This window comes from Balaenoptera acutorostrata, chromosome 3 (assembly GCF_949987535.1).
Source record: "Balaenoptera acutorostrata chromosome 3, mBalAcu1.1, whole genome shotgun sequence".
In the NCBI taxonomy this organism is placed as follows: domain Eukaryota; kingdom Metazoa; phylum Chordata; class Mammalia; order Artiodactyla; family Balaenopteridae; genus Balaenoptera; species Balaenoptera acutorostrata.
In genome coordinates, this window is record NC_080066.1 from 5,613,170 (window position 1) to 5,637,593 (window position 24,424).

Consider the following 24,424-nt stretch of genomic DNA (forward strand, 5'->3'; position numbering starts at 1 on the left):
ATAAATTGAGCTGATCTTAATGATCCCCTGAAATTCCTTAGACTTTTCCATTATAAAATGTCTAATTATAAGTTACATACAGTTATAGAAACATTATAAGAATGATAATTACATTGTTTTGTAATCATCTGTATGCTTCTTTTTAAATGAACATATAATCCTCTGATTCTGTTATTACCCATTTAATTATATATTACAGTAATGGTCTTTACTTAATTACCTTGTCTTAATTATACTTGATTTTAATTATATTTAATTCTACTGTAATGATTTGATTTTTGTGACATTTATTTTTAGATAACGTTTAATTGCATAAATAAGTAAACAAGCATAGCTTCAAAAAAGGGAAGGAGTGGTATCTGTAAAGAGTCTTTGTCCCCTTAAAATTAGATAATTTGGATTTCAGGATAACCCTATGACCTCAATCTCAGATTCCTGGACATATTTCAAAATCTGTATTAATCTAAATGAGCCATGTGTTTTATTGCACATTCTCCAAAATATGAGAATTTAAAACGTCAGCAGAATTTCTTCATTTGAAGAGAGGAGAGGAAGTAAGTCTCCACCAACTGACACAGAAAATCATCTAATACCTCGTGTAGATTCCATGACTACAGGGAATGTCCTTTCACCACTTCCCAGACCACATAGCTCTGGCGCTTAGCAGGAGCCTTTACCAGCACAGCTTTGTGACCCCAGTACCGCTACCTTTTAGGTAGCGCGTTTCTCATCCCTCCCCATCTCCATGCTGAGCTTTGCTGCTGAGTTGTGAATGGGCAGGATTTCACCTGGTCCTGAGCCTTTAGAGAGCCTTATAGATTTGCAAACATTGTAGCTCTTTCATTGCTTTTTCGACCCTCCGTTCATGCAAGAATGGTATGGCCATTACCTTCTCGCCATCTTTCTGCCTTAATATTAGACTTAAAAGTCTTTTGATTTCAAAACCTGTTGTGATATGATCACTCTTGTTTCTCTCAACTTTCTGATTCACCCATTTCCTATAACTACAGTCAGTTCTACTTCCCCATCTATCTTTCCAGCACACCAACTTCTTTGCCACTTCAGTTTCTCAGCTTTTAACACATGTTATTCAGTGAACAACTTGTGGCATCAAATTGGCCTTGTTCTACACCATCGTTCTCCAAGGACACTCCTTCAGTGTGGTTGATTGAGATTTCTGTGTCCCTGTGCTCGATGCTTTTATTCTCACCGGATTGATTGACATTCTAATTAATTAATTGAACATTTACAAAGTGCTTCACACTGTGCAAGCTACCAAGTCTGTTGAAGAGTTCAGTGCAGAGGGGGAGACAGACAAGCAAAGGCACAGGTAGGACACGGTACGATGAGGCTAGAAGGAGGGGGCTATCGGGAGCTATGGATGGGAGAAGGCTCGCAGAGGAAGGAGACTGACAGAGATTTGCCAGTCAGTGAAGAAAGGAGGTGACAACATATCAAGTCTCAATGGCTGTGCAATAACAAGGCATTTCCGTGAATTTGAAAGAATTCACAACTGCTGGAGAAGAGAGTCAAAAGGAGCTAAACATCATGGTGGTGAAGCAGGCAGGAATCATGATGCTGAGGGCGGCACCAAAAGGAGTTAAGATGTTAACTGGAAGGCAATGGGGGCCCTTGAAAGATTTTCATCTCTTGGTCTTCAAATGCACCTAAATCCCAAAGAAACATAAGGAGTGAATGTCCACAGAGTTGTACAAATGTATATCTCCTTAGTCTTTTAAACATCAGTCTATTGACCTGAATGGTCAGGGGGCAGTTAAAGTGCTGGTGCCTTTACATGCTTATCGAAGTGGTGGGTATATCGTTATGCCTCCATGATGTGCTACTGCACGCACCGTGCGCCATAATCTTTTGGTTGGCTTTAGGAAGGAGTGAAATTTCCAGTGAGAACATATGGTGTGGCGAGTTAAAAAGTGATACATGTGGTAGCTCCCTTGATAGCAAATTCAGAATGTATTTGCTTAAAAAGAAAAGGAGGATAATTCCAGATGAAAGGAAATTAAGATTGGAGGTACAGATAAAGAGACTTTTAAAAATGAAGGCGGCAGTCGCCTGCATCCTCTCTCTCCAGACCGTAGGTTGATTTAACTGTGTTTCCTGACAGCCTGCGGGGGCAATATTTACATCCACGATGCGGATTCTGCTGGATACGTAACCTCCCCCAACCACCCCAGCAATTATCCGCAGCACGCTGACTGCGTTTGGTTCATAGCTGCTCCTCCCGGGAAGCTCATAAGGCTGCAGTTTGAAGATCAATTCAATGTCGAAGTAACACCCAAGTAGGTCACTTCCGTTTAATTTTCCTCCTACCCAGAGCTAGTATTTTTCAGCTGTCACATCTCAGAACAATTTCCTTCTTCTTTGCTCAGCAGCATATACGGCAAAGGAAACCTAGGGACGGGGAAGGGAAATGCTTAACACCTGGAGCTTGAAAACCTTGCCTGCCGGACCCTCACCCATCAGCTGAGCAGATTATGTAAACAGACACCGTCCCTCCTGACCCTGCACACATCCTCCAAGAGACGCGGAGGATGGCTGTCTTGAGATTTATATTATCCGTCTTCCTCCCACAGGGAAAAGAGAGTGTCTCTGGTAGACGAATATTTATTTGGCCAGCCCCATACTCAGTGTCATAAATGATAAAGTATCTGTTTAACAAATGGAAATTTGTGACACCAGGGGTCACCAGTGTCAGAAACGGGACTAAAGCAAGGACAGTACGATTTCCCCATCTCTGTTTAGTAAGAATCTTTAAAGATTACAAACCAGAGGGTTTGTCTTACTATGTTGAACACAGATGGAATAACTACCTAGATTGAAAAACATCTGTATCTTTCTCTTCATTTAAAGGACATGTGCATACATCTGCATGAATACATGCAGGGCGCGAAGCTCAGGTGTGAGAGCTTCTGCTTACCAGTTCTGGGCTCCTGGTATAATGGCACTCTCCCCTCACTGAGCGTTAATGGGCTGGTTGACTTTCTCAAGAAATACTGGGTAAATACTTGTCCTCTTTTAGGGACACGGAAAATTCCAGCTGAGATTCTCCCTTAGCCCCGGTTACACAGCTATCAAGAGAGAGTTCATCTTTGTCATGTGAAATGTGTCATAACATCATGTGAAACAAAATACTTGTGTTTTGACATTCCTAGGGGTTGATTCGAGAATGATTTTTACATTTCTAAGACCAACAGAATGGGGAAGGCGGGTAAATATTCTTCATTGCGGTACATGTACAACCTGTCTTTCTGAGCTACAAACTGGAGTGTATAATTCAGAAAAATATCATACGGCATTTTGAAGTGACACACCACCTACACTGACTCTGTCATAGTGTCTACGCTGTGTTGTGTACACAGCGCTACAGAAATGCTGATTTAATAATGCCCTTGGAGAAAGTGAAGTCTTTATTATCAAAATATGTCAGAGCCATAGACTTTGCAAACTAAACAGAATTTTCTTTCCACTGTAGCTGTACGTCCAATTACCTGGAGTTGCGAGACGGTGCTGATTCAAATGCACCAATGCTTTCCAAGTTTTGTGGAGCTTCTCTGCCTGCCAGTCAGTTGTCCTCAGGAGAGGTGATGTATTTGAGATTCCGGTCTGACAGCAGCCCCACTCATGTGGGATTCAAGGCCAAGTATTCCATAGGTAACAACATTTTTATATTCAATAAGATAGTAATGACAGGGCTTCCCTGGTGGCGCAGTGGTTGAGAGTCTGCCTGCCAATGCAGGGGACACGGGTTCGAGCCCTGGTCTGGGAAGGTCCCACATGCCGCGGAGCAACTAGGCCCGTGAGCCACAACTACTGAGCCTGCGCGTCTGGAGCCTGTGCTCCGCAACGAGAGGCCGCGATAGTGAGAGGCCCGCGCACCGCGATGAAGAGTGGCCCCCACTCGCCGCAACTAGAGAAAGCCCTCGCACAGAAACGAAGACCCAACACAGCCAAAAATAAAATAAATGAATAAATTAATTAATTAAAAAAAAAGAGAAAGTAATGACAGAATAATTGCATTAAAACTTTTTAAATGATCATGCCATTTTTAAAGAAGCCTTTCTATCTGCCTAATTTTCACAGTTATTTTAATGATAGAAATAAGTAAGGAATGTGAATGTTTAAAACCACAAAGTCATGTATCAATTTTAATTTTTACTTTAATTTCCATTTAAAAATACTCTTTTTAATGAACTTGAATATTTTGTATTTTTCCCTAACTTGTTAGTGAAAACCATATCCAGTTAAATTCTTGTTTCTTCCTCTTGTCATGAAATATGTACAATATTAAATTGCAAAACTCTTTAGTAATCAAATAACTATTTTGAGAACAGTGACTTTGACCTCCTCAACATTAATAGATAATCGAGATGTTTTTTCCCCTAAATCTCTAGCGCCAGGTCATTCATTCAGTGTTTTGATTTCCTTCCTTTAAAAAATGAGTAGTAAATAATGCATTCTGAAGATTCACTACAATATGGTCACAATTACGTAGAATTTAGTATCTGTTGGGTCTGAACACTAACCAAACATATTTAATGCATTCAAAACTTGAAAAGCCTAGTTGTAACAATATTTAACCTACACCATGGGTCATTTTATAGCCTGAGGCAAATTGTATATAATTCAGTCTCCCACATCCAGCTGATAAGAAATAATTGGATAGTAATTTTCAAGGCCCTGAGATACCCATTACTACAGTAACACGTTTATTTGATAAACTAGAAATGGCAGGCATGACTAATCAACCACAGCATTGTTTTTAGCTAAGCTAGGACTTAGTCTACAGAATCACTAACACAGGGTACTAGGCAGGCCCTATCAATCTCTCAGTTAGTTCTGGAATGAAACCTACTTGCAGCTAATAGCTCTTACATAGTGTCCCAAGAGAATTCATGAGACGTTACAGAATATGCCATTCAACAGTCTTTCCGTCTTCCCTTTCCCATTATTAGATTGGACTTGTGGTATCATTTCTCTGTACACCAATAGCAGATTTCATGTAGTAAGAGAAGCACAAACTAAACCTTTTCAGTATTTTTAAAACTTCAGTTCATGCTCTCTTGGCACCTAAAAGCTTTTAAATGTGCTCGTTAAATTAAAAAAAGAAAACCTATGATAGAATATTGCTCTTTTTCTGCAGCCGAGTGTGGAGGAAGAGTGACGGGGCAAAGCGGAGTCGTTGAAAGCAATGGGTACCCAACGCTTCCGTATACAGATGACTTGTTCTGTGAGTGGCATCTCCAGGGACCCTCGGGACATTATCTCACCATCCGCTTTGAAGACTTTAACCTTCAGGATTCATCTGGCTGTGAACGAGACTTCGTGGAGATCTGGGAAAACCATACGTCTGGTCAGTGAGATATGTCTGCTGTCTTTTGGGGGTATCTATTTTCACAGGTTACTCATTCAGCCTCTGAAATTTCCTCACTTCCAAGTAAGGCAAGACTTTTTTTTTTTTTTTTTTTTTTTTGCGGAGAAGTGCAGATCAGTCAGCTCTGGACAGTGCCAGCTTTTCTCTCCCTCAGTTCTTACCCATGAAACAGTAGTGTCCAAAGCCCCGGTGTCATTCCCTAGCTCATCCTGAGGCCACACTGAGAGGGCACGGTGTGCAGAAGGCGTCCTCTTCCAGGGAGACCTTCCAGGGCCACACTTCGATGTTTGAGGGGCATTCTGTAAGGTAAGGAGGGAAGGGGTAGTGTACCCTGGAAGTACTATGAGGTGGGTGCTTGCCCCTGTCGCCTGGGACCATTTCACTAACCAAACAAGCAAGCCTCCCCCATTGTGCTGGTGCCCTTGGCTCTAACTGGTTGCTGTTTTTGTCACACTTCCTCATATACTTGGATATATTGATTTTTATTCATGTTTGAGCTGCTTCTCTTGCCAGAGGTTACCATTTCTTCCTGGGCAGGGTCTTATCTATTATTGTTTTTTTCTTCGTACATGCAGAATATCTCAAGTAGAGGTGAAATGAAATCAATCACCTGGACATATAAATACTAAATTATTTGACTCTCACAGGTAACCTACTGGGCAGATACTGTGGAAACACCATTCCTGACAGCATAGATACTTCCGGCAATGTTGCTTTGGTCAGGTTTGTCACAGACGGCTCTCTCACTGCCTCGGGATTCAGACTACGGTTTGACTCCAGCGTGGAAGGTATGTTCTTTGATTCATTATATATATATATATATATATATATATATATATATATATATATATATATATATATATATATATAATTGAGCACCTACATTGGATAGACACTCCTCTTAGGCCCTGGTGTGACAATAACTAAAGACACCGTGACCCTTGTCTTCCTGGGTCTTACTAGTTTAGTGGAGAGGCAGACATTAATCAAATAGTCACACCAATAAATGAAAAACCACAACTGCAATCAGTGCTACAAAGGAAAGGATCTAGCGCTGTGAGGGGTGTGAGGAGGTGAGAGCCGAACCGCATCCCTCATCTCAAGAAAGCCAGTCTCTTAGTGCTCCAGTCACTCAGAATTTGCGTTCCAAACTCCCTGACAAGCGCAGGAGAAATAAAGATCTTGTCTTGAAAAAACTGGATGATGACTTTCGCCTTCTGATTTTCCTGACTCTGATGATTACGGCACTTACTGGACTCTCATATTTCTTGGGCCATGATGACAAAAGGCTGCCAGTGAACTACCATCTACGGAAGCAGAGATTAAGTATTAACTATCAGAGGTAGTCCTCGTGTACATACAGTGATAAATAAGAGCACTGATTTTGTCTAGTGGGACAATTAAAAAAAGGCTTTACTTTTGAGAACATTCCTTATAGGATTGGATTGGAAGTTTTCTTGGGGTTTTTTTTTCCTTCTCTCTCTTTTTTTTCCCCCCCTTCAGCGTGTGGTGGGGATCTCCAGGGCCCTGCTGGGACCTTCATTTCTCCCAACTACCTGAACCCAAACCCTCATGGCTGGATGTGTGAATGGAGAATCACTGTGCAAGAAGGACGGCGGGTCGCCCTCACTTTTAACAACCTGAGGCTAGAAGCCCATGCATTCTGCAGCAGTGAGCACGTGACAGTAAGTGTCCCCTGCCGTCAGGGATGGTATAGTCCATTGTTTAAGGAGTTTATTGACCCATAAGTCACAGTCAGAAAACTAGGTCAGGAACATTCCCCTCCGTGCAACTGTATCTCACACAAATTCTAAGTATTTTAGATAGAACAAAGTCACAATAAATGTTTGCCATAATTTTTATAAAAGCTGTTTTAAGAGACTATTAGTTGTCTCAACCTATATCAGGGTCATAGGCAGGATAAATTTTAAAGCAAATGATCATTACACATGGAAAAACCTGTGTAAACCGAGAAGTTAAGCCTACGGGTAGCACATAGCTGATTGGGACCAGAGTCACAGGACAAGCCACCACCAAAAGTTTTAAGCAGATGGGTGGTCCTGCATAATTACTGTTCTCTGCTGGACGTACCGAGTGACTCCTCTGCAAGACCAAGGCCGACTGTCTTCCAGGTTGCCAGGCTCATGCTTTGAGATTATACCCTTAGTATTCTTAGCTTCCCTTAGCAAAAGAAAGCTAGTGAAATCCCTGAGTGTTAACTGTGAATGACAGATATATATGCATTTATACTGTATTAACTGTAGATGAATATTAGTATATTTTCCACCCAACTTGCCCTTTCTCCAGTCTTTGTTATCTCAGTAAATAACTGTTCCAAACTTCTGGTTGCTCAGGTCCAAAGCCTTGATGTCTATTTTGGAGTCCTTTCTTTCACACCTTAAACTGCACCCATAAGCAAGCTCACTCGGCTAGATCTTTACAAGAGATCCAGAATCTAACTACTTCTCACTACATCCACTGTGACTGCCGCCATCACCACTCATTTAGATTTATTTTAGTAACTTCCAACTGGTCTCTACTTCCACCCTTGTCTCTATGCATCTCAACACAGCAGCCAGCGTGATGGGTTTAAACCTAAATCAGACCATGAGGCTTTCCTTGAAAATCCTCTAATGGCCTCTTTTCTCACTCAGAGGGAAGTCCCACATCTTCATAATGGCCCAACTGGACTTACATTATCTGCTGCCCCTTCCTTCTCCTACCCATGTGTCTTATCTCAAACCCCCCTCCTCTTGTGCTCACTAGGATCCAGCCACACTGGCCTCTTTTCTGTTCCTTGACTGACTACCCTAAGGTGCACCCACAAGCACTTCCCATGTACAGTTGCCTCTGTCTGGGATGTTCTTCCCCGGGTGGCTTCCTGGTTCACCCCCTCAGTTCATTCAGGGCTCTGCTCACATGACTTGGTCCGAGGAGCCTTCCCTAAGTACCTTCGTTAAACAGACCCCACCCCACCCTGGTCTGGGTTGGTTTCACAGCACTTCACACCAGCTGATGGTCCTCGCATCTATTTGTTTGTGTATTGGCTGCTCGCCCCACTAGAATGTAAGCTCCACTTACAGGGACACGCACTTCGCTTCGCTCCCTGCTGAATCCCCAGCGCCTGGCACGTAATAGACACAGTCATTGTTGAACGAATCCATAGTCGAAGAACTAGCATTATCCTTCTCAAAAATGAGCCACTTTTGTTTGTAGTTTCATTGTCTCCTGCTGGTTAGTGAATTTCAAAAATATGAAACATCTCTGTATGTGACTCTCTCTTTGTATTGCTCTAAAATGGTCATATTTAAGCTTCAAATTTCGCTCTCTGGTTCTAATACACGAAGGACTGGAATGTTGTCTTTTATCAGATATTGAAAATCATGGAGCCCAGTGTGCTTTCTTTTATTTGGAAGCCAGGAAATTTTGGACCTAAGTTTTCTTATTTTAAAGGAACATTTTTTTCCTATTGTTGAATGAATAATACAGAGACAAGAATGAAGTAGAAAAAAAATTAACCACTCCCACTATATCATATTTTGAAGCATTTTCTTGTCTTTTCTTGGCAATGAATAATACTATGTAGTTGTAATTAGGTGACAGAAATTCATTTGTATACTAATTTTCATCAATTTCTCTCATTATAAAATCAGTGGATGCTATTGAATGGTATTTGGAGAGTTGAGAAAATAAAAAATATAAACATACTTGGAGTTCTACATAGCCATTACTAAAATTTTGATGTATATGTTAACTTTTTTTTTTCCCTTGAGATCATATTGAAATATAATCATTAGGAATCTTACCAGCAGAATATTCACATGCCCTACAGGAAAAGTCATACTTTCGGAACTCATATAATAAAATAAATTCTACAGCATCAACCACAAATTCTGAATCATGTCTTGTCATTTCCCCATCTCTGAATCATAGATGCCAAAGGCACCTACTTTTCAACTCTTTCAGCTACTTCTTTTGGTATTTATGTCATTATTTCAAAACAATATTCCTATGCTGCTACTACTCTATTTTTTCTGTCTTAGACATTATCTATCCACATCCCACTGTGGAAGATGAGGATTTAGCTGTCTTCAGAAACCGCCCCACCATCACTGCAGATGCACACGGGGTACACGTAATTCACTTACACCCCGCAACTACCTCCCCAAATACTCCTGTCACAGATTTTGTTAAATTGTTATTCAAGGTTTACATTAATATGATTATGAAAACATCACTCCCCCTTAAACCAAGTAGTGTACTCTGTTAGCATTTGCTTTTGATTTTCCAAGTAATAATAATAATTGTGTCCTTTTTACACTTCCATGGTTTTTCTTGGTTTTTCACGTATCTATCACTAATTCTCCCACACACTTTCTACTCCAGGTGTACATCCCCACCTTATACAGTAAAACACATCTATTAGTTCTATTCATTTTCCTTAGCAATATCTTCCTTGAGCATTTGCCCAGCAGCTGCAAGTCTGATTCCGCTGCCATGCCCAGATTTCCCTACATCATCAGATTTGCAAGTCCCTTCATTTCTCTCCTGGGCTGGATACCTGGTTCGTGGTTCATTTCCTCTTTGGGCGAGGCACATGCTCCGTGGCTCCCTAAGGACGTGGGCAAGGGTGATAAAGTTTCTGAGGATGTGTATACCTGTAATTATACTTATTTTATCCTTATTCTTTGAATATATTTAATATAGATTTAAAAAATCATATATATTCTGGGACTTCCCTGGCGGTCCAGTGGTTAGGACTCCGCGCTTCCACTGCAGGGGGCACGGGTTCCATCCCTGATTGGGGAACTAAGATCCCACAAGCAGCACGGCCCGGCCAAAAAAAAAATCATATATATTCAATATATTCATATTCATGTGTGTTCAATATATTCACATACATATATGAATATATTAATCATAATTTTGAAGCTTTGTGTTGCTCCTTTGGGGGTCAGTTTCCTTCAGGTTCCTGTTTTCTATTATATTGGCCTTTGCCTTTTATGTTGGATGTTTCCCTAAATGTCTGATGACCTTTGACTGTTCATTCATATTTAAGAATGAAGTACTAAAAAGCGATGGGAAGCTCTGTGTTCATGACTGGGACTGTCCACTCATGGGCTTCATGGGAGCTGACTGAGGTGGGGACTTGACCGTTGAGTTAGGGGAAACCACATATGTCATATTACAGGTCTTTTCCCCACAGGGAGGTTAAAACATCAAAGAATCACTTTCAGAATAAATTTCTGAATCTTTAATACAATGTCCATATTCCTTTTCTTTGAAGTATATTTTTATGGGTTCAATGCTTATTTTTTTTTCCTCTTCACTCTGCTCCAAACAAGGGGATGTGGCTTGTCCTTCGTTTACTCTTTATTTACTTGAGAACTTGGCTGAAAAGAAGAAAGGAAGGGGGGCGGAGGGAGGGAGGGAGGGAAGGAGGGAAGATGGAAGGAAGGTAGGAAGGAAGGGAGGGAGGGAGGGAGGGAGGGAGAAGAGAGGGACCCTTCCTAAGATCTACAGGTTGCTTGAGGGTGGCTTTGAGTGCACGACTTCTAGACTAATACCTCATCCAGCGACCCGAGCATCCAATTCCTCCAAACCCAGCTGCCTATCTCACTCTGTGCCCAGATGGGGAAGAGGAAAAGCCACAGCATCCCGTGTGCACTATGATGAGACATATGCCTGCTTTTATTCCTGCTTTTAGCACATTTTAGAGCTTGTCCTGAATCTCATATACCTACTTCTTACCCCACTGTTTTCTGGGAGTTATGGTTTCTGAGTTTAAACGGGAGTAGAGGAGGAAAGTGGAAACAGCACTCTTGCTGCTACTAAAAGCAGGAGATCACGTGATAAATGGACGCCTCACAATTTTTCATCATGGTGACTCTGAGCTCAGGGCAGACGTTGGGGAAGGGATAAAGGCCACTGATCATGGTTTTGCACATATTCCATTAGCCTTTTAGTTGTGAATAATCCGTTTTGATTCTGGCAATGTGTTGCCCATTCCTGTTTTTAGAATTATTGAAATACTTGTCACTTTCCGTTTCCTTATGCATTACTTCATGGTTTGGAATCAGAGGGATAATTTGAATCCCAATTTTATTACTACTGGCTCTTTGAACTTTGGCAAATTGCATAATCTTTCTGAATTCTAGTGTCTTAATCTGGAAAACAGGGGTAATATTATATGTCTGAGAGGTTGTTTTGCTAATTGGATAAAGTAATCCAAATGGGTTATTAGCAGAGTCTGGCATTTTGTCCATGCTCAGTAAATGATAGGAAGCGCTGTGTCCTGTCCTATGAGCCGGAAGTCACTTTAAACCAGAAGCCCCCGAAGAACGAAATTTAATGATCAATTACAGTAAACAAAAAAAGCGTACAGCTTTTGTTACGGAATACATTATCCTTCTCCATAGCTGTTAGCGTCTTACTCTGCCTCATTATTTCTAATCATAATCCATTCAAGTCCTTTTTAAAAACAGGACTATCACTCACTCAATCAATTATTGTTTACTTACTTCTGGACCTTTCTTGAGCTGTGCTAAAATATTCGCTTGGTTTTGTAAAGAAGTGGAATAACATATTGCCAATTATTGTAACTATGTGCATAACTGGAGTTGTTTAATATTTTGGAGTCCACAATACTCTAATCCATTTTAAAAAGTTCAAACCAGTAAGAAAATTGAAGCTTTGAATGCATGACTAATTAAGAAAGAACTATTATATTGAGATTGATTTTTAAAATTACTTGGGTGGGAGGGAAGTCCAAGAGGGAGGGGATATATGCATACATATAGCTGATGCACTTCGTTGTACAGCAGAAACTAACACAACATTGTAAAGCAATTACACTCCAATAAAAAAATGACATTTAAAAATATTTGGGGCTTCCCTGGTGGCACAGTGGTTGAGAATCTGCCTGCCAATGCAGGGGACACGGGTTCGAGCCCTGGTCTGGGAGGATCCCACATGCCGCGGAGCAACTAGGCCCGTGAGCCACAACTACTGAGCTTGCGCGTCTGGAGCCTGTGCTCCGCAACAAGAGAGGCCGCGACAGTGAGAGGCCCGCGCACGGCGATGAAGAGTGGCCCCCGCTCTCCACAACTGGAGAAAGCCCTCGCGCAGAAACGAAGACCCAACACACCCAAAAATAAATAAGTAAATAAATACATTTATTAAAAAAAAAAAAAAAAATTTGAGTTCTTCTGTACTTTAGATCATCAGAGATTAACACTTAAGCCTTCTTTCCAAATATCAAAGGTCCTGATGGATTGTTAAACAAAACTGTCCCCCAGTGAACTCTGTGAACTAAGATGTGAGCGTGTTGGCATAGCTTCTTTACATTTTGAGCACAGTTTCCAGTTGCAAAGAGCACAGCGGTTTTTCACTTGTCACCACATGGCAGGAGGGCATGACTGCAATTCTTCCATTTTAGTGCAATGACCCTGAGGCCACAAAATGTGCTCCGGGTAACATGGTGGCTTGTGGCACTGGGCTAAGTGCCCATATTGTTAAGTAATTCATTTTAGCACAGAGTTTTCTTAGAAGGAATTGTGTCTGGTCTGGGAACGTAACCTCCTAGGAAATACTCAGTCAGATGGACTGTGTCTAAAGGTTAAACTATTTTCTCCGACAGGTATTTAATGGCATTAGAAGTAACTCACCCCAGCTAGAGAAACTGTGTAGCAGCGTGAATGGCAGCAATGAGATCAAATCTTCGGGAAATACGATGAAGGTTGTTTATTTCACTGATGGATCCAGGCCATATGGAGGCTTCTCTGCCTCCTATACGTCCAGTGAAGACGCAGGTAACAGAGGATGTTATAAATACACCTGTGTTATCGTCTGCGCTGCAGGTGTCCCACAGCTACTGCCGACAGAAGTGGAGCCATCCACGTCCCCTTTAGAGATCAGAGTCACACCTCGGATCTTCCACAAAAGACAAACATAACCAGATAGAAAACCCAACCCCAAAACCCCCAAAACAGAAGACAAAAACCTCTAGTTCTGGAAAGAAAACTGCTGTTGTGAATTAGAAAATTTAAAAAATGCTGTTAGAAGAGCTTCTAGCTCAGTTCCGTGCAGTGTCGCCCTAATAGTTGGTTGCCAGTCCCGCAGCCCTTGGTCAACTCTTCTATCCTGGAAGAGGGTAACTCCCTCTTGAGGGGCAGTTTACTCCCAGAGAGTAAGTAAAGTAATTGCAGACACACGGGTTTTATTGTTTCTCAGGCATCCATCCATCCTTACACAGATTTCCAGCGTACGTGACTGAGGGGTTCATATACGATATAGAGCATTTAAAATTAGCAAGGTATGGCCTTTCTAGTCTACATATCCTCCTACTTTCTGGATTGTTGTTATTATCTAAGAGCTTTAAAATTTAGGAAGAGTGGAACTGAATACTTTTTTAAAACCTTTAAGTTATTTCATTGATACAAGGAGCATTCGTTCCCTATTCAAAGGAGCAAATTCATTGGAATGCCAATGTTATATTATCTGTTTTATCCAATTAAATTCTCGGGTCAGGTGGAAGATTGCTAAACAGTTGCCATCAGGACCAGCATTATATTTAGATATTGCTCTAAATTAAATGTTAATGAATAATAGGCTCACATTAGGAGATACTGACACATAGCCAAACCCCACCCACCTAATCTACATCTTCAGGAAAATCAAGAAGCTGCTTACTTTTGTACATCTTTCTTTCTAAATCCACAGCAACCACTTCTGTAGGCGGCATGAGGAGCCAGCCCTTCACCCACAACCCTGACTTCATCTAGAGAAACAAATCAAAGCAATAAAAGAGCTGCATTGGTTGCTGTAGTTATTTTTTTCTGTCTTGTTTGTATCTTCTGCTATGGCATGGATCTGACAACTACTTTCTCTGTTGCCTTCTGTTTTCTCAGTGTGTGGTGGGTCCCTTACAAATTCTGCTGGGGGAAACTTTACTTCTCCTGGCTATGATGGAGTCAGTAATTACTCAAGAAACCTAAACTGCGAATGGACGCTCAGCAATCCAAACCAGGGAAACTCCTCCGTTTACATTCATTTTGAGGATTTTTACCTCGAAAGTCACCAAGACTGTCAGTTTGATGTCCTTGAGTTCCGAGCGGGTGAGTCCAATCAAGGAACACGTTCTCCCATTCACCTGCAGCCTTCTTCTTACGCCCGGAGGCCACCAGCAATGAAGGGAGACAAAGGGCTGTAATGTATGTATTATATATAAGATCCAGAAGAACATTGTTCGGACAAAGCCATCATTCTGCACGTGCCCAGCTGGGGACAACATGCCCTATAAACGGGGAATGAGGTGGATCAGTGTTTTCAACTAGACCCTGTGTCTCAGTCGATATGACATTTACCCAGGAGAGATTCCGGTTTGTCTTTGCTCTCTTAATGAGTTCAAGTGGTCCCTTCAACTCTCATCTACTCAAGACTTCTTTCTTCAGAGACTAGAACGTAACATGGTCAGAATGTGCTGGTGGTTTCCTGAATTTACAGGATTCACAGAGGAGGCCGTGGAATTCTCCTTAGGCCTTAGAAGTCTAAAGAAACTTTACAATGCATTAAACGGAGAAGCACATAGAAGCTGGTTGGGAAATTATCCCCGAAGCAGTCAAGTTTGTCTTTGTTTTCATGATAGAAATAGATTGAGCTATACCTGGTAAACTATAATCATCTTAAGAATTTTTTAAAAATCTGCATTCATGGCTGATAAATCCATTTTAGTTCTTTCCTATAGTGGAAGCACAAGTTATCCATTGAATTGTCCCCAGTGTTACACTGACATTCTTTTCCCCCTAAAGAAAAAAAAAAGAGGGAGAAAAGTAACAGTATATCAGTATTATCAGCTATGCTGTCTAAGGCTCACTGGGCTCCATGTTATTGCAAAATTTAAAGAAAAGGAGGCTGAACGCTAATGCAGTTTGCTGGTGACAACGTACTGGGGCAACTATAGAAACTGATGCTGGCTTTGGGAACATGGAGGGCAGAAAGAGAATTTGATAAAGTTTATGGTCACAGACCAACTGCCTCAGCAGAAGAATCATCTGGCCTCTTAGAGGTAGATGAACCTAGAAAAGGCTTATGAGGGAAATGGAAGTTGTAGTTTGAGAATGTTCTCCATAGGATTCTGATAAATCCTCACCCCCTCCGCTTGGTTCAAAACCACTGGCTTATAGAATCAAACAGAACAGCTATCTATCAAATTTCATTCAGTTAAATGCAATCTTCTTTCAATTCCCTCGTTTTAGAGACAGTTAGAATACTATATTTTGTTGACTTTTTTTTTTTTTTTTTTTAATGAGGATCTTGAATCAGATGCGTATGTTTTTGATTGATTGATTGATTGATTGATTTTGGCTGTGTTGGGTCTTCGTTTCTGTGCGAGGGCTTTCTCCAGTTGTGGCAAGCGGGGGCCACTCTTCATCGCGATGCGCGGGCCTCTCACCGTCGCGGCCTCTCTCGTTGCGGAGCACAGGCTCCAGACGCGCAGGCTCAGCAGTTGTGGCTCACGGGCCCAGCCGCTCCGCGGCATGTGGGATCTTCCCAGGCCAGGGCTCGAACCCGTGTCCCCTGCATTAGCAGGCAGATTCTCAACCACTGCGCCACCAGGGAAGCCCTGTTGACTTTTAAGGTCAGTGATGTTGTCTGACAAGACTAAACAGTGAGGAGATGAGTGTGAGCAATAAATGTTCATCAAATTACTGTGAAAATAATATTCACAAAAATACTCAGCTCCGAATCTGATAGCTCTGAGCTTGAGTATGGAATATCCCATTCATTTTAGTTGATTAAATACAGTGAAGAAATTATTAAAATTTTAGGTAATTATCACTTTTATCTTGCTGATGTATTTTGTCACTATTGGTATTGTGTTTTTTACTCCTTAAAAAAAAAAAAAAAAAGCACAGCCAAAAGTTTTTTTTAAAGTTTTTTAACAGTTGTGTCTCTGTTTAGATATGCTAAACAATAATTATGAAAACATGAATTGGAACAAAATGACACCTCTGATAGAGAAAGAGGCCCATACCAAAAAAAGCATTCTTTTTTACCCGTTGGAGGCACTCTTTCCTTCGTAGTTGAGAAAGATAGAAAGGAGATTTGTGAAATGTCTGCTATTAAACCAGAATTTAAATGTGCATCAATGTAATAGCTTGAAATTTTTTTTTATTATTTGTTCCTACTGAATTCATTGGATATATCTTTCAGAAGGTATATATATGGTGACACTGGTGTGTTATTCTGCTCAGGTAATGCTGATGGGCTTCTGATATGGAGACTTTGTGGAGCTTCAGAACCTAGAATGCCATTGGTTATACCTTATCCTCAGGTATGGATACACTTTGTCACCAATGAACGTGTAGAACATGTTGGATTCCATGCACAGTATTCCTTTACAGGTAAGACTTATGATAAGCTCTCCAAGTCTGACAATAACATAATACATAAATTTTTGATGACATTTTCCATAAAGATCTCGCATATATTTTGTTAGATGTATTTCTAGGTTTATTTATTGGTTTTGTTGATAGTGTCAATGAGACATTTTTAATTATACTTTCTAGCTGGTTGTTGCCTATATCTAGGAATTTTTAAATTTTAATACATTAATCTTTAGCCCACAGATCTTGCTAGACTCTTATTAGTTTTAGTATTTTGTCTGTAAATTACCTCTGGATTTCTGTGTAAACAGTCATATCTTCTGCAAATTGATAGCAATTTTTCTCTTTCAATCCCAATTCTTGATTTCTTTTTCTTGTCTTATTTCACTAACTAAGGCCACCATCATAATGTCAAATGCAAGGGATGACAGCATCTTGTTTCTGACCTTAATGTGAATGCCTGTAACATTTCATTGTTAAACATACTGGTTTCTCTTAGGTTTTCAAGAAATACTCCTTATCACATTAAAGGAAGTCTCTTCAATTCATGGTGCACAAAAAGTTTTTTTGTTTTTTTGGTTTTTTTTTACTGTCAGATTTTGGCAAATGGTTTTTCTGCATCTATTGAGATGATCCTATTTTTTCCTACTTTAATGTGTTAATGTGATAAATTGTATTAAAAGATTTTTCTCTTGTTAAACCATCCTTTCATTTCTGGGATAGACCCTACTTGGCCATCATGGTATTTTGGACATATTACTAAACATAATTTGCTAATGTTTTGTGCTAGATTTGTATCTGTGACATTCAGTTTGTACCTGAAAATTCAGCCCAAGACAGACAGTACTCCTCCTTGCTGCTTCTCTGGGCCATTAGAGTTTTTCTAGTCCATTTCACTAATATGGCAGCCCTTTTAGATTCCGAACTTTATGTAAAAGCCCTTGCTTTTGTGGAGGTCCAAGGCCATATGTTCTCTTTTTGCCTGATCATCAAACCTCAAAACACAACTCCTGGGGCCCACATCTTGATTCTATATCCTCTTAGACCGACATACTCCCAGTTTAAGATACCCCTTGGAATTTGAGTACATTTATTGTTTATAGTTCTTAGAGATCTCCTTTCTTTCCATTAAGTTGGGCTATGAATCAAATATATTTTGGTTATAATTTTATTTAACATTTCTTTGTGTTATAACCAAATGGTTGGTTGGAGAAAGGAGTGAGATTGATTATCTATTCAGTCAACCATGTTGCCAGCTGGTTTTTCTTTATCAGATTGAAAGAAAAGAGTCAGATTTCAGGAAGCAGTATTATTTGTGTGGAACATCAGACCATACCATGCTTTAGAAATGTATCCATGTTTCAACTTGCTATACTAACGTACACTTTGATAGCTGATTACAATATATGTGCTTGTTGTCAAACGACAAAGTCTTTAGTTATGGTACTCGTCATATTCTTCAAGCTTACATTTATTTTCACAGGCCTAGTTTTTTTAAGAAAGGCAATGTTCTTTACTTTGTTCCTAGTGCATTTACTGTCAGTTCTATGCTCATCTAATTATTCTCCATTTATGGTTCAGATAATCTTCCTTCTCCTTTGTGTCAAACTTGAGCCCGCCTTCACTGTGTGATTCCATTTGATTAACACTATATGGGATTCTGTTTATTTCTAATCTTCCATCTAGCTTTACTTTGCTTTCATCCAATTTCATCTATTTATTCATTTATTGTTCTTTTTTTAAATCATAAAGTATGATGGCTATAAGTAGTATTTACTTTGGCTTTACAGAATTTGGTGGTTTTTTTTCCTTTCTTATTTAGAAGTTTACAATCTAATTTCAGACTGTGGTGGAGTACAGATAGGTGAGAGTGGAGTGATCTCAAGCCCCAACTATCCAGCCTCTTACGATAGTTTGACCCACTGTTCTTGGTTGTTGGAAGCCCCAGAAGGCCACACCATCACTGTGAGTTTTGATTAGCGGGTAAAATAATTCTGAAATTATACAACAAAAGTACCATGTCCTGTGTGGAAACAGAGTTCTTTTAATAAGCAAGTGATTAGAATAGGCTTTGATCCAGGTCATCTTCTCCCTAAAATTCTCTGATTAGAGTATATACATTGGCATCTACAAGTTTACAACTAATGGAGAATGAAATATCTTTCATTCTTTTTCAAGCACAGGAGAAGCTCTCTATAGAAGACAGTTCCCCATCCAGAAAAGAGATGTATTCATGTTCTTGATATGAGTTGCCATCCCAGCCCAGGGGACTGAGAATGACCCTAATGACTCCCATTCTGGGAGAAATATCCCTTCTCAAAATTTCCAGGAGAAACTTCAATAAGAAAAAAATAGAGGAGGACAAGGGAGAATGAAATAAGAGACATAAATACAAAATTATATAAATTAAAACAAAATAAAAGGGTGTGTAAGGACTTCAGTCGAACTCTACGTAGATAGGCTCACTTACAGCTCAGAGTGTTTCCTCATTTCTTCCCTTTTCTCCTGCAGCTGACATTCAGTGATTTTGACATTGAAGCCCATGCAACCTGTGCTTGGGACTCTGTCACAGTCAGAAACGGTGGTTCCCCCGGATCACCCATCATAGGACACTACTGTGGAAGTTCAAACCCCAGGACAATCCAGTCGGGTTCCAACCAGCTGGTGGTGATTTTTAACACGGACCATTCGGTGCAAAATGGTGGCTTTTATGCTACATGGAACACAGAGACTTTGGGTAAAAGAAAGAAACATTCTCTGCGCTTACTGTCTTTTATCATCAATGTATTTTTTAAATTTATTAACTAGCCCAACAAGTATACATTTTGTACCTACTCTCTGTCAGACTCAATTCTAAATGTTTACACATGACATCTCATGAAGCAACCTTGTAAGGAAGACACAGTATCAGTGCACATTTTCTCCACTTGCATGGGTGGAAACAGGATAAATGGGTGGATAATTTGCCCAGCTCGTGTAGCTGATGATCAGCAGAGTCAAGATTTGAATGAAGACAGCAGAGCCCAGAAACTTTGATCTTAATGCTTCACTGTGCTGTCTCCACAGGCAAAGGGCCATGGTACAACTAGGGAATCACAAGTAATAGAAAATATGTGCTGGAATCACAAGTAGTTTAACATATTTGGACCATGGAGGCAGAATGCTGAGTGGTGAGCTGAGGGCAGGAAAATAAGTAGTCCACATCCTGGAGAGCCTTGGCTTCTATGTTATCCCTTGAGCAGTGGGGAGCTATTTGAAGAGTTTTGAGCAGCAAAGTGACAAGATAAGATTTGTGACTTAGAATGAATGCTCTGTATGGGGCAAAACATTAGATTCTATTTCAAAAGATTACTTGTTGTACCTGCAAACTATGAAATTTCATGGAAATTTCATTTCATGGAAATTCCCAGAAAATATAAGACTTGCATTAGACACTTCTGTCAGGATCTCATCATAGTCTTGCAACATCACACAGGGCAGTTATTTCTAGAAGAGTCAGGGTGTTTGGGGAGCTCTCTGTGTGCTGCTGAAGCAGAGGGGAGCTGAGATGAACCACTGGTTTTCCAAGAGTTTAAAAGCAAAAGATACAGGGAATACTCTTTAACTTCATTTTGTTTTGAGTTCATTTTTTTTTCTTTTGCCATCTCTTAAGAACATACTTTAATATTACGAAACAGTTCTAGATTTTTCTTGCTTTCAATCCCTGTAATTTACTGTTCATCCATCGGCATTTCAATATGAATGAACCAGGTTACTTAATGGAAGATTTTCCCCTCCTCAAAATCATTTTCTCCCGTCCAGGATGTTAGCGTAAAATTGCAGATGAGTATAGACTTGTATTCTCATGTGTTAGTGGCAATAAAATACAAAGCTTGAGATTGTTGGGCCACAAATACTACATAGCCTCAAGGGGAGTAAAAATTATTGCTCTTGTTTGAAGACAGGATAGAAGTCTGTCCTCTGCATGGCAAGGATTAATGGTCTCAGGTGAGTTCAGTATAGCTGTAACGAAACAGTAGCAGCTGTAGCCTCCTGTGGCTTCAGTGACCTTCCATTTGCTGAGAGTCCTTGTTGTGGACCTGCCCCGAAGGTCAGAGACTCATATGTAAGGACAGATGCACTGATATCTCACATTTAGAAATGTGTCCTCTCCAGAAGTCTTCAGTTACCAAAATTGTTATTTTCATCACAAGGTAATGACTTTTTCCATGACAATTTTTCAGGTTGTGGTGGAATACTTCATTTAGACAATGGTACAATCAGATCCCCCCACTGGCCTCAGAATTTTCCCGAGAACAGCAGATGTTCCTGGACAGTCATTACTCACCAAAGTAAACACTTGGAGCTCAGCTTTGACAACAACTTCCTCATCCCCAGTGGGGACGGACAGTGTCGGAACAGCTTTGTGAAGGTCAGTGCACTTGTATATTTAATTGGAGCCAAGCTGGTTGCAGGAACGTAAACGTTTAGACTAGAAATGACTCATTGCCTCTCAAAGGAGGAGAAGGACAATTTTGCTGCTTGGATTTCTTGAATGAAAAAGTGAGAAACCTCAACCACTAGGAGTTAAAATTTGAACCACAACACACATTGCCCTGTGACTTTCATTCGCTAATACATAAGCAAAGACACTTAATTTAGGAGATTGTCTCGCCTTTTTAAATTCTCATGAGCATTTACTGTTCTTCCTTTCTATAGAAACTAAAGAGAGAAGGGCAGATTTCTTTCTTCCTCCCTTCCTTCCTTCCTCCCTTCCTCCCTTCCTTCCTTCCTCCCTCCCTCTCTCTCTCTCTTTCTCCCTTTCTTTCTTTCTTTCTTTCTTTCTTTCCTCCTTCCTCCCTCCCTCCCTCCCTCTCTCTCTCTCTCTCTTTCTTTCTTTCTCATTTTCTCTTTCTTTTCTATTTTCTTTCTTTCTAATAGACCCTCAAGGACAAAATGAATCAAAGTCACCATGACAGGCAATATTTAGAGTATCCTATAAAAATTACAGAAGGCTAGGCGTGTACTAGTGCCAGCCTTCACCTGAGCCTTAAGCGCCCACAAGCTGACCAGACCGTGAGGGACCCATCCATGTAAAATCATGGACATGGGTCAGTCAGTAAGGCTCTCTTCCTCTCCAGTTGTAAATACTGCTCCTGTGGCACTGACATCACTATTCATTGACTTATGACCATGATAACTGTATTACAAATTCATTCCATCTGTGCTATTTTATATCTCATGTGTTCTATCGCTAAGGGGACATACACCTTTTAGGGGAAAGAACGTTCGCCTGGACTCTGCATCTCTTGCATTTACCACCTGCATGTTCCTCTATGAGCCAATTACACATTTGGGCTTTAAATTACTCAGCTGTAAAATGAAGAGAATAATTCCTACTTTAGTAGGACTGTTTTAAGCATTGGAGGTAATATGATATAATAACATAAATAGTGCTCCGTGCTTGGAATATAAAACCACCTAATGAGTAGAAGTGGCTTGTATTGTCGATGTTGTTATTATTTTACATCATCTCTCAAATTATGTTTTATATCTAACTGATCCATGCATGCTGTTGCAATAAAAATCCTAGACTTGTATATAATACATGGAAAACAAAACATCGTATACACTTTTCCTAACTGCTTTTTTCATGAAACAAATGAACTCTCTCAGGAATTGAGTCAACATCAAATATATAGACAAAGTAAAGTCTTCCAAGTTCTTCAATTGTAAAAATGGAATGTGAAAAGTTATTCAGTCCCATTTCTCCTCTGGATGGAATGGGAATCCCTCTGACAGCAGGCAAGGCTGAACCACTGGCGGGTGGGATCCATCTGGAACTCTGACAAAACTCAGTGGCCTGGGAAACACACTCTTTCCCTGCTGGGCCTGAGACTCCAGTTTTTGCCAAGAGATACTGAGGTGGGTAAACAAGACAAGCAAGAGGGGCCCAGCTCCAGCAAGCAACCCTTGACCTCAAACCTTATACAAAAATTAACTCAAAATAGACCATAATCCTAAATGTAAATATACAGCTATAAACTTTGAGGAGAAAAAGAACAGAAAATCTTAGGGACCTAGGGATGGATGAAAAGTTCTTAGACTAAACATCAAAAGAATAATCCGTAAAAGGAGAAATTAATAAATTTTACCGTATCAAAATTAAAAATATTTTGCTCTGTAAAGAGATGAAAAGACAAGCTACAAACTGGGAGAAAAGATTTCCAAAGCACTTACCTGACAACAGACTACTATCTAAAGTATAGACAGAACTCTCACACCCAACAGTAAAAACACAGAGCCCAGTTAGAATATGGGCAAAAGATATGAACAGATATTTCACCGAAGAGGATATTCGGGTGGTGAATAAACATACGAGAAGATGTTCAACATCACTAGCCATTAGGAAAAATGGGACCTAAAACCACAATGATTGGCACACACCTGTCAGACTGCCCAGAATAAAAAACAGCGACAACGCCAAGTCCTGCCAAGCTTGCAGCAAAGCTGTGTCACTTATTCATTGCCAGTGGGGACGTAAAGTGGCACACTGCTCTGAAAAAGAGTCTGGCACTTTCTTATAAAACTAAACGCGCACTCACCGTAAGGTCCAGCAAGTATACTCCCGGGCATTTATCCCAGAGTAACGTAAACTATGTCTGCACAAAAACCTGTGCACAAATGTTCATAGCAGCTTTATAGGCAATAGACAAAGACTGGAATCAGTGCACATGTCCTTCAACAGGTGAATAGTTCAGTGAACTCTGGTACCTCCATACTGTGGAGTACAGCTCCTCGGTAGAAATAAACAAACTTTTGACAGGCTAACGATCTGAACAAATCACCAGGGAATTAAACCAAGTGAAAAAAGCCAATCCCGAAAGGTTACATACTCTCTCATCCCATTTACATAACATTTTTGAAATGACAACGCTTAGAAACGGAGGACAGACTACCAGAGGTTAGCAAGGTGTGAGCGTGGGAATGAGTCGTGTGTGGTTATAAAAGGGCAACTCTAGGGAACCTCAGTGTTGGAGCTGCTTGGTGTCTTGAATGTGGTGGTATAAGCTTGTATGTAACCGAATACACACACACGTGCGTGAGCGGGAAACTGAGTAAGATGGGTGGACCGTGTCAAGTCAGCGTCCTGGTTATAATATTATATTACACTTTTACAAGCTGCCATTGTTGGAGGAATCTGGGAAAGGGTACAGGGGATTTCTCTGTATCTTAAAACTGCGTGTGAATCTGCAGATACTCAGTAAACGTTTTTTTAAAATTGCTTGAGTGATAAAATATCACCTGAAGCCAGGCTGAATTGTACAAACCTTAAGAAACGTCAGAAAGTTTTTGACAGTTTTGTAACATTTTGTAGGTCCAATATCATTTGAATGAGTTCTAGGTCATAGAGCCAATGAAATGAGATCTTGACTGACGGGTATCGATGAATATTTAACAACTCTTTACCATTATTATCATTATAACACCCATGTTCTTGAGCCAAAAGGTAGACATGTCAGATCCATAATTAATGACTTTAGAAAAGTATAAGCCCGTGAGGATTCTCGAAGTTCTTTGTTAAAGAACTGGAGATTCTTTCCTGAAAGTTTTAGCTCTTATCACTTCACCTCTTGAGTGATGTTTGTAAAAATAGCATATGCAGATC

General features: G+C 40.3%; 1 protein-coding gene across 2 annotated transcripts in view; it reads left to right on the forward strand.

The window, feature by feature from the left end:
- Window positions 1-24,424, forward strand: part of CUBN (cubilin) — a 290,843-nt gene that overhangs the window by 200,452 nt on the left and 65,967 nt on the right. For both annotated transcript variants that reach the window (XM_007196413.2, XM_057544323.1), the window contains 11 exons: window positions 2,123-2,297; window positions 3,491-3,669; window positions 5,159-5,368; window positions 6,037-6,177; window positions 6,893-7,074; window positions 13,029-13,200; window positions 14,299-14,505; window positions 16,645-16,794; window positions 18,620-18,741; window positions 19,288-19,513; window positions 21,000-21,187. In XM_007196413.2, the coding sequence (XP_007196475.2) occupies window positions 2,123-2,297; window positions 3,491-3,669; window positions 5,159-5,368; window positions 6,037-6,177; window positions 6,893-7,074; window positions 13,029-13,200; window positions 14,299-14,505; window positions 16,645-16,794; window positions 18,620-18,741; window positions 19,288-19,513; window positions 21,000-21,187 (1,952 nt within the window). The remainder of the gene's footprint in view (window positions 1-2,122; window positions 2,298-3,490; window positions 3,670-5,158; window positions 5,369-6,036; window positions 6,178-6,892; window positions 7,075-13,028; window positions 13,201-14,298; window positions 14,506-16,644; window positions 16,795-18,619; window positions 18,742-19,287; window positions 19,514-20,999; window positions 21,188-24,424) is intronic.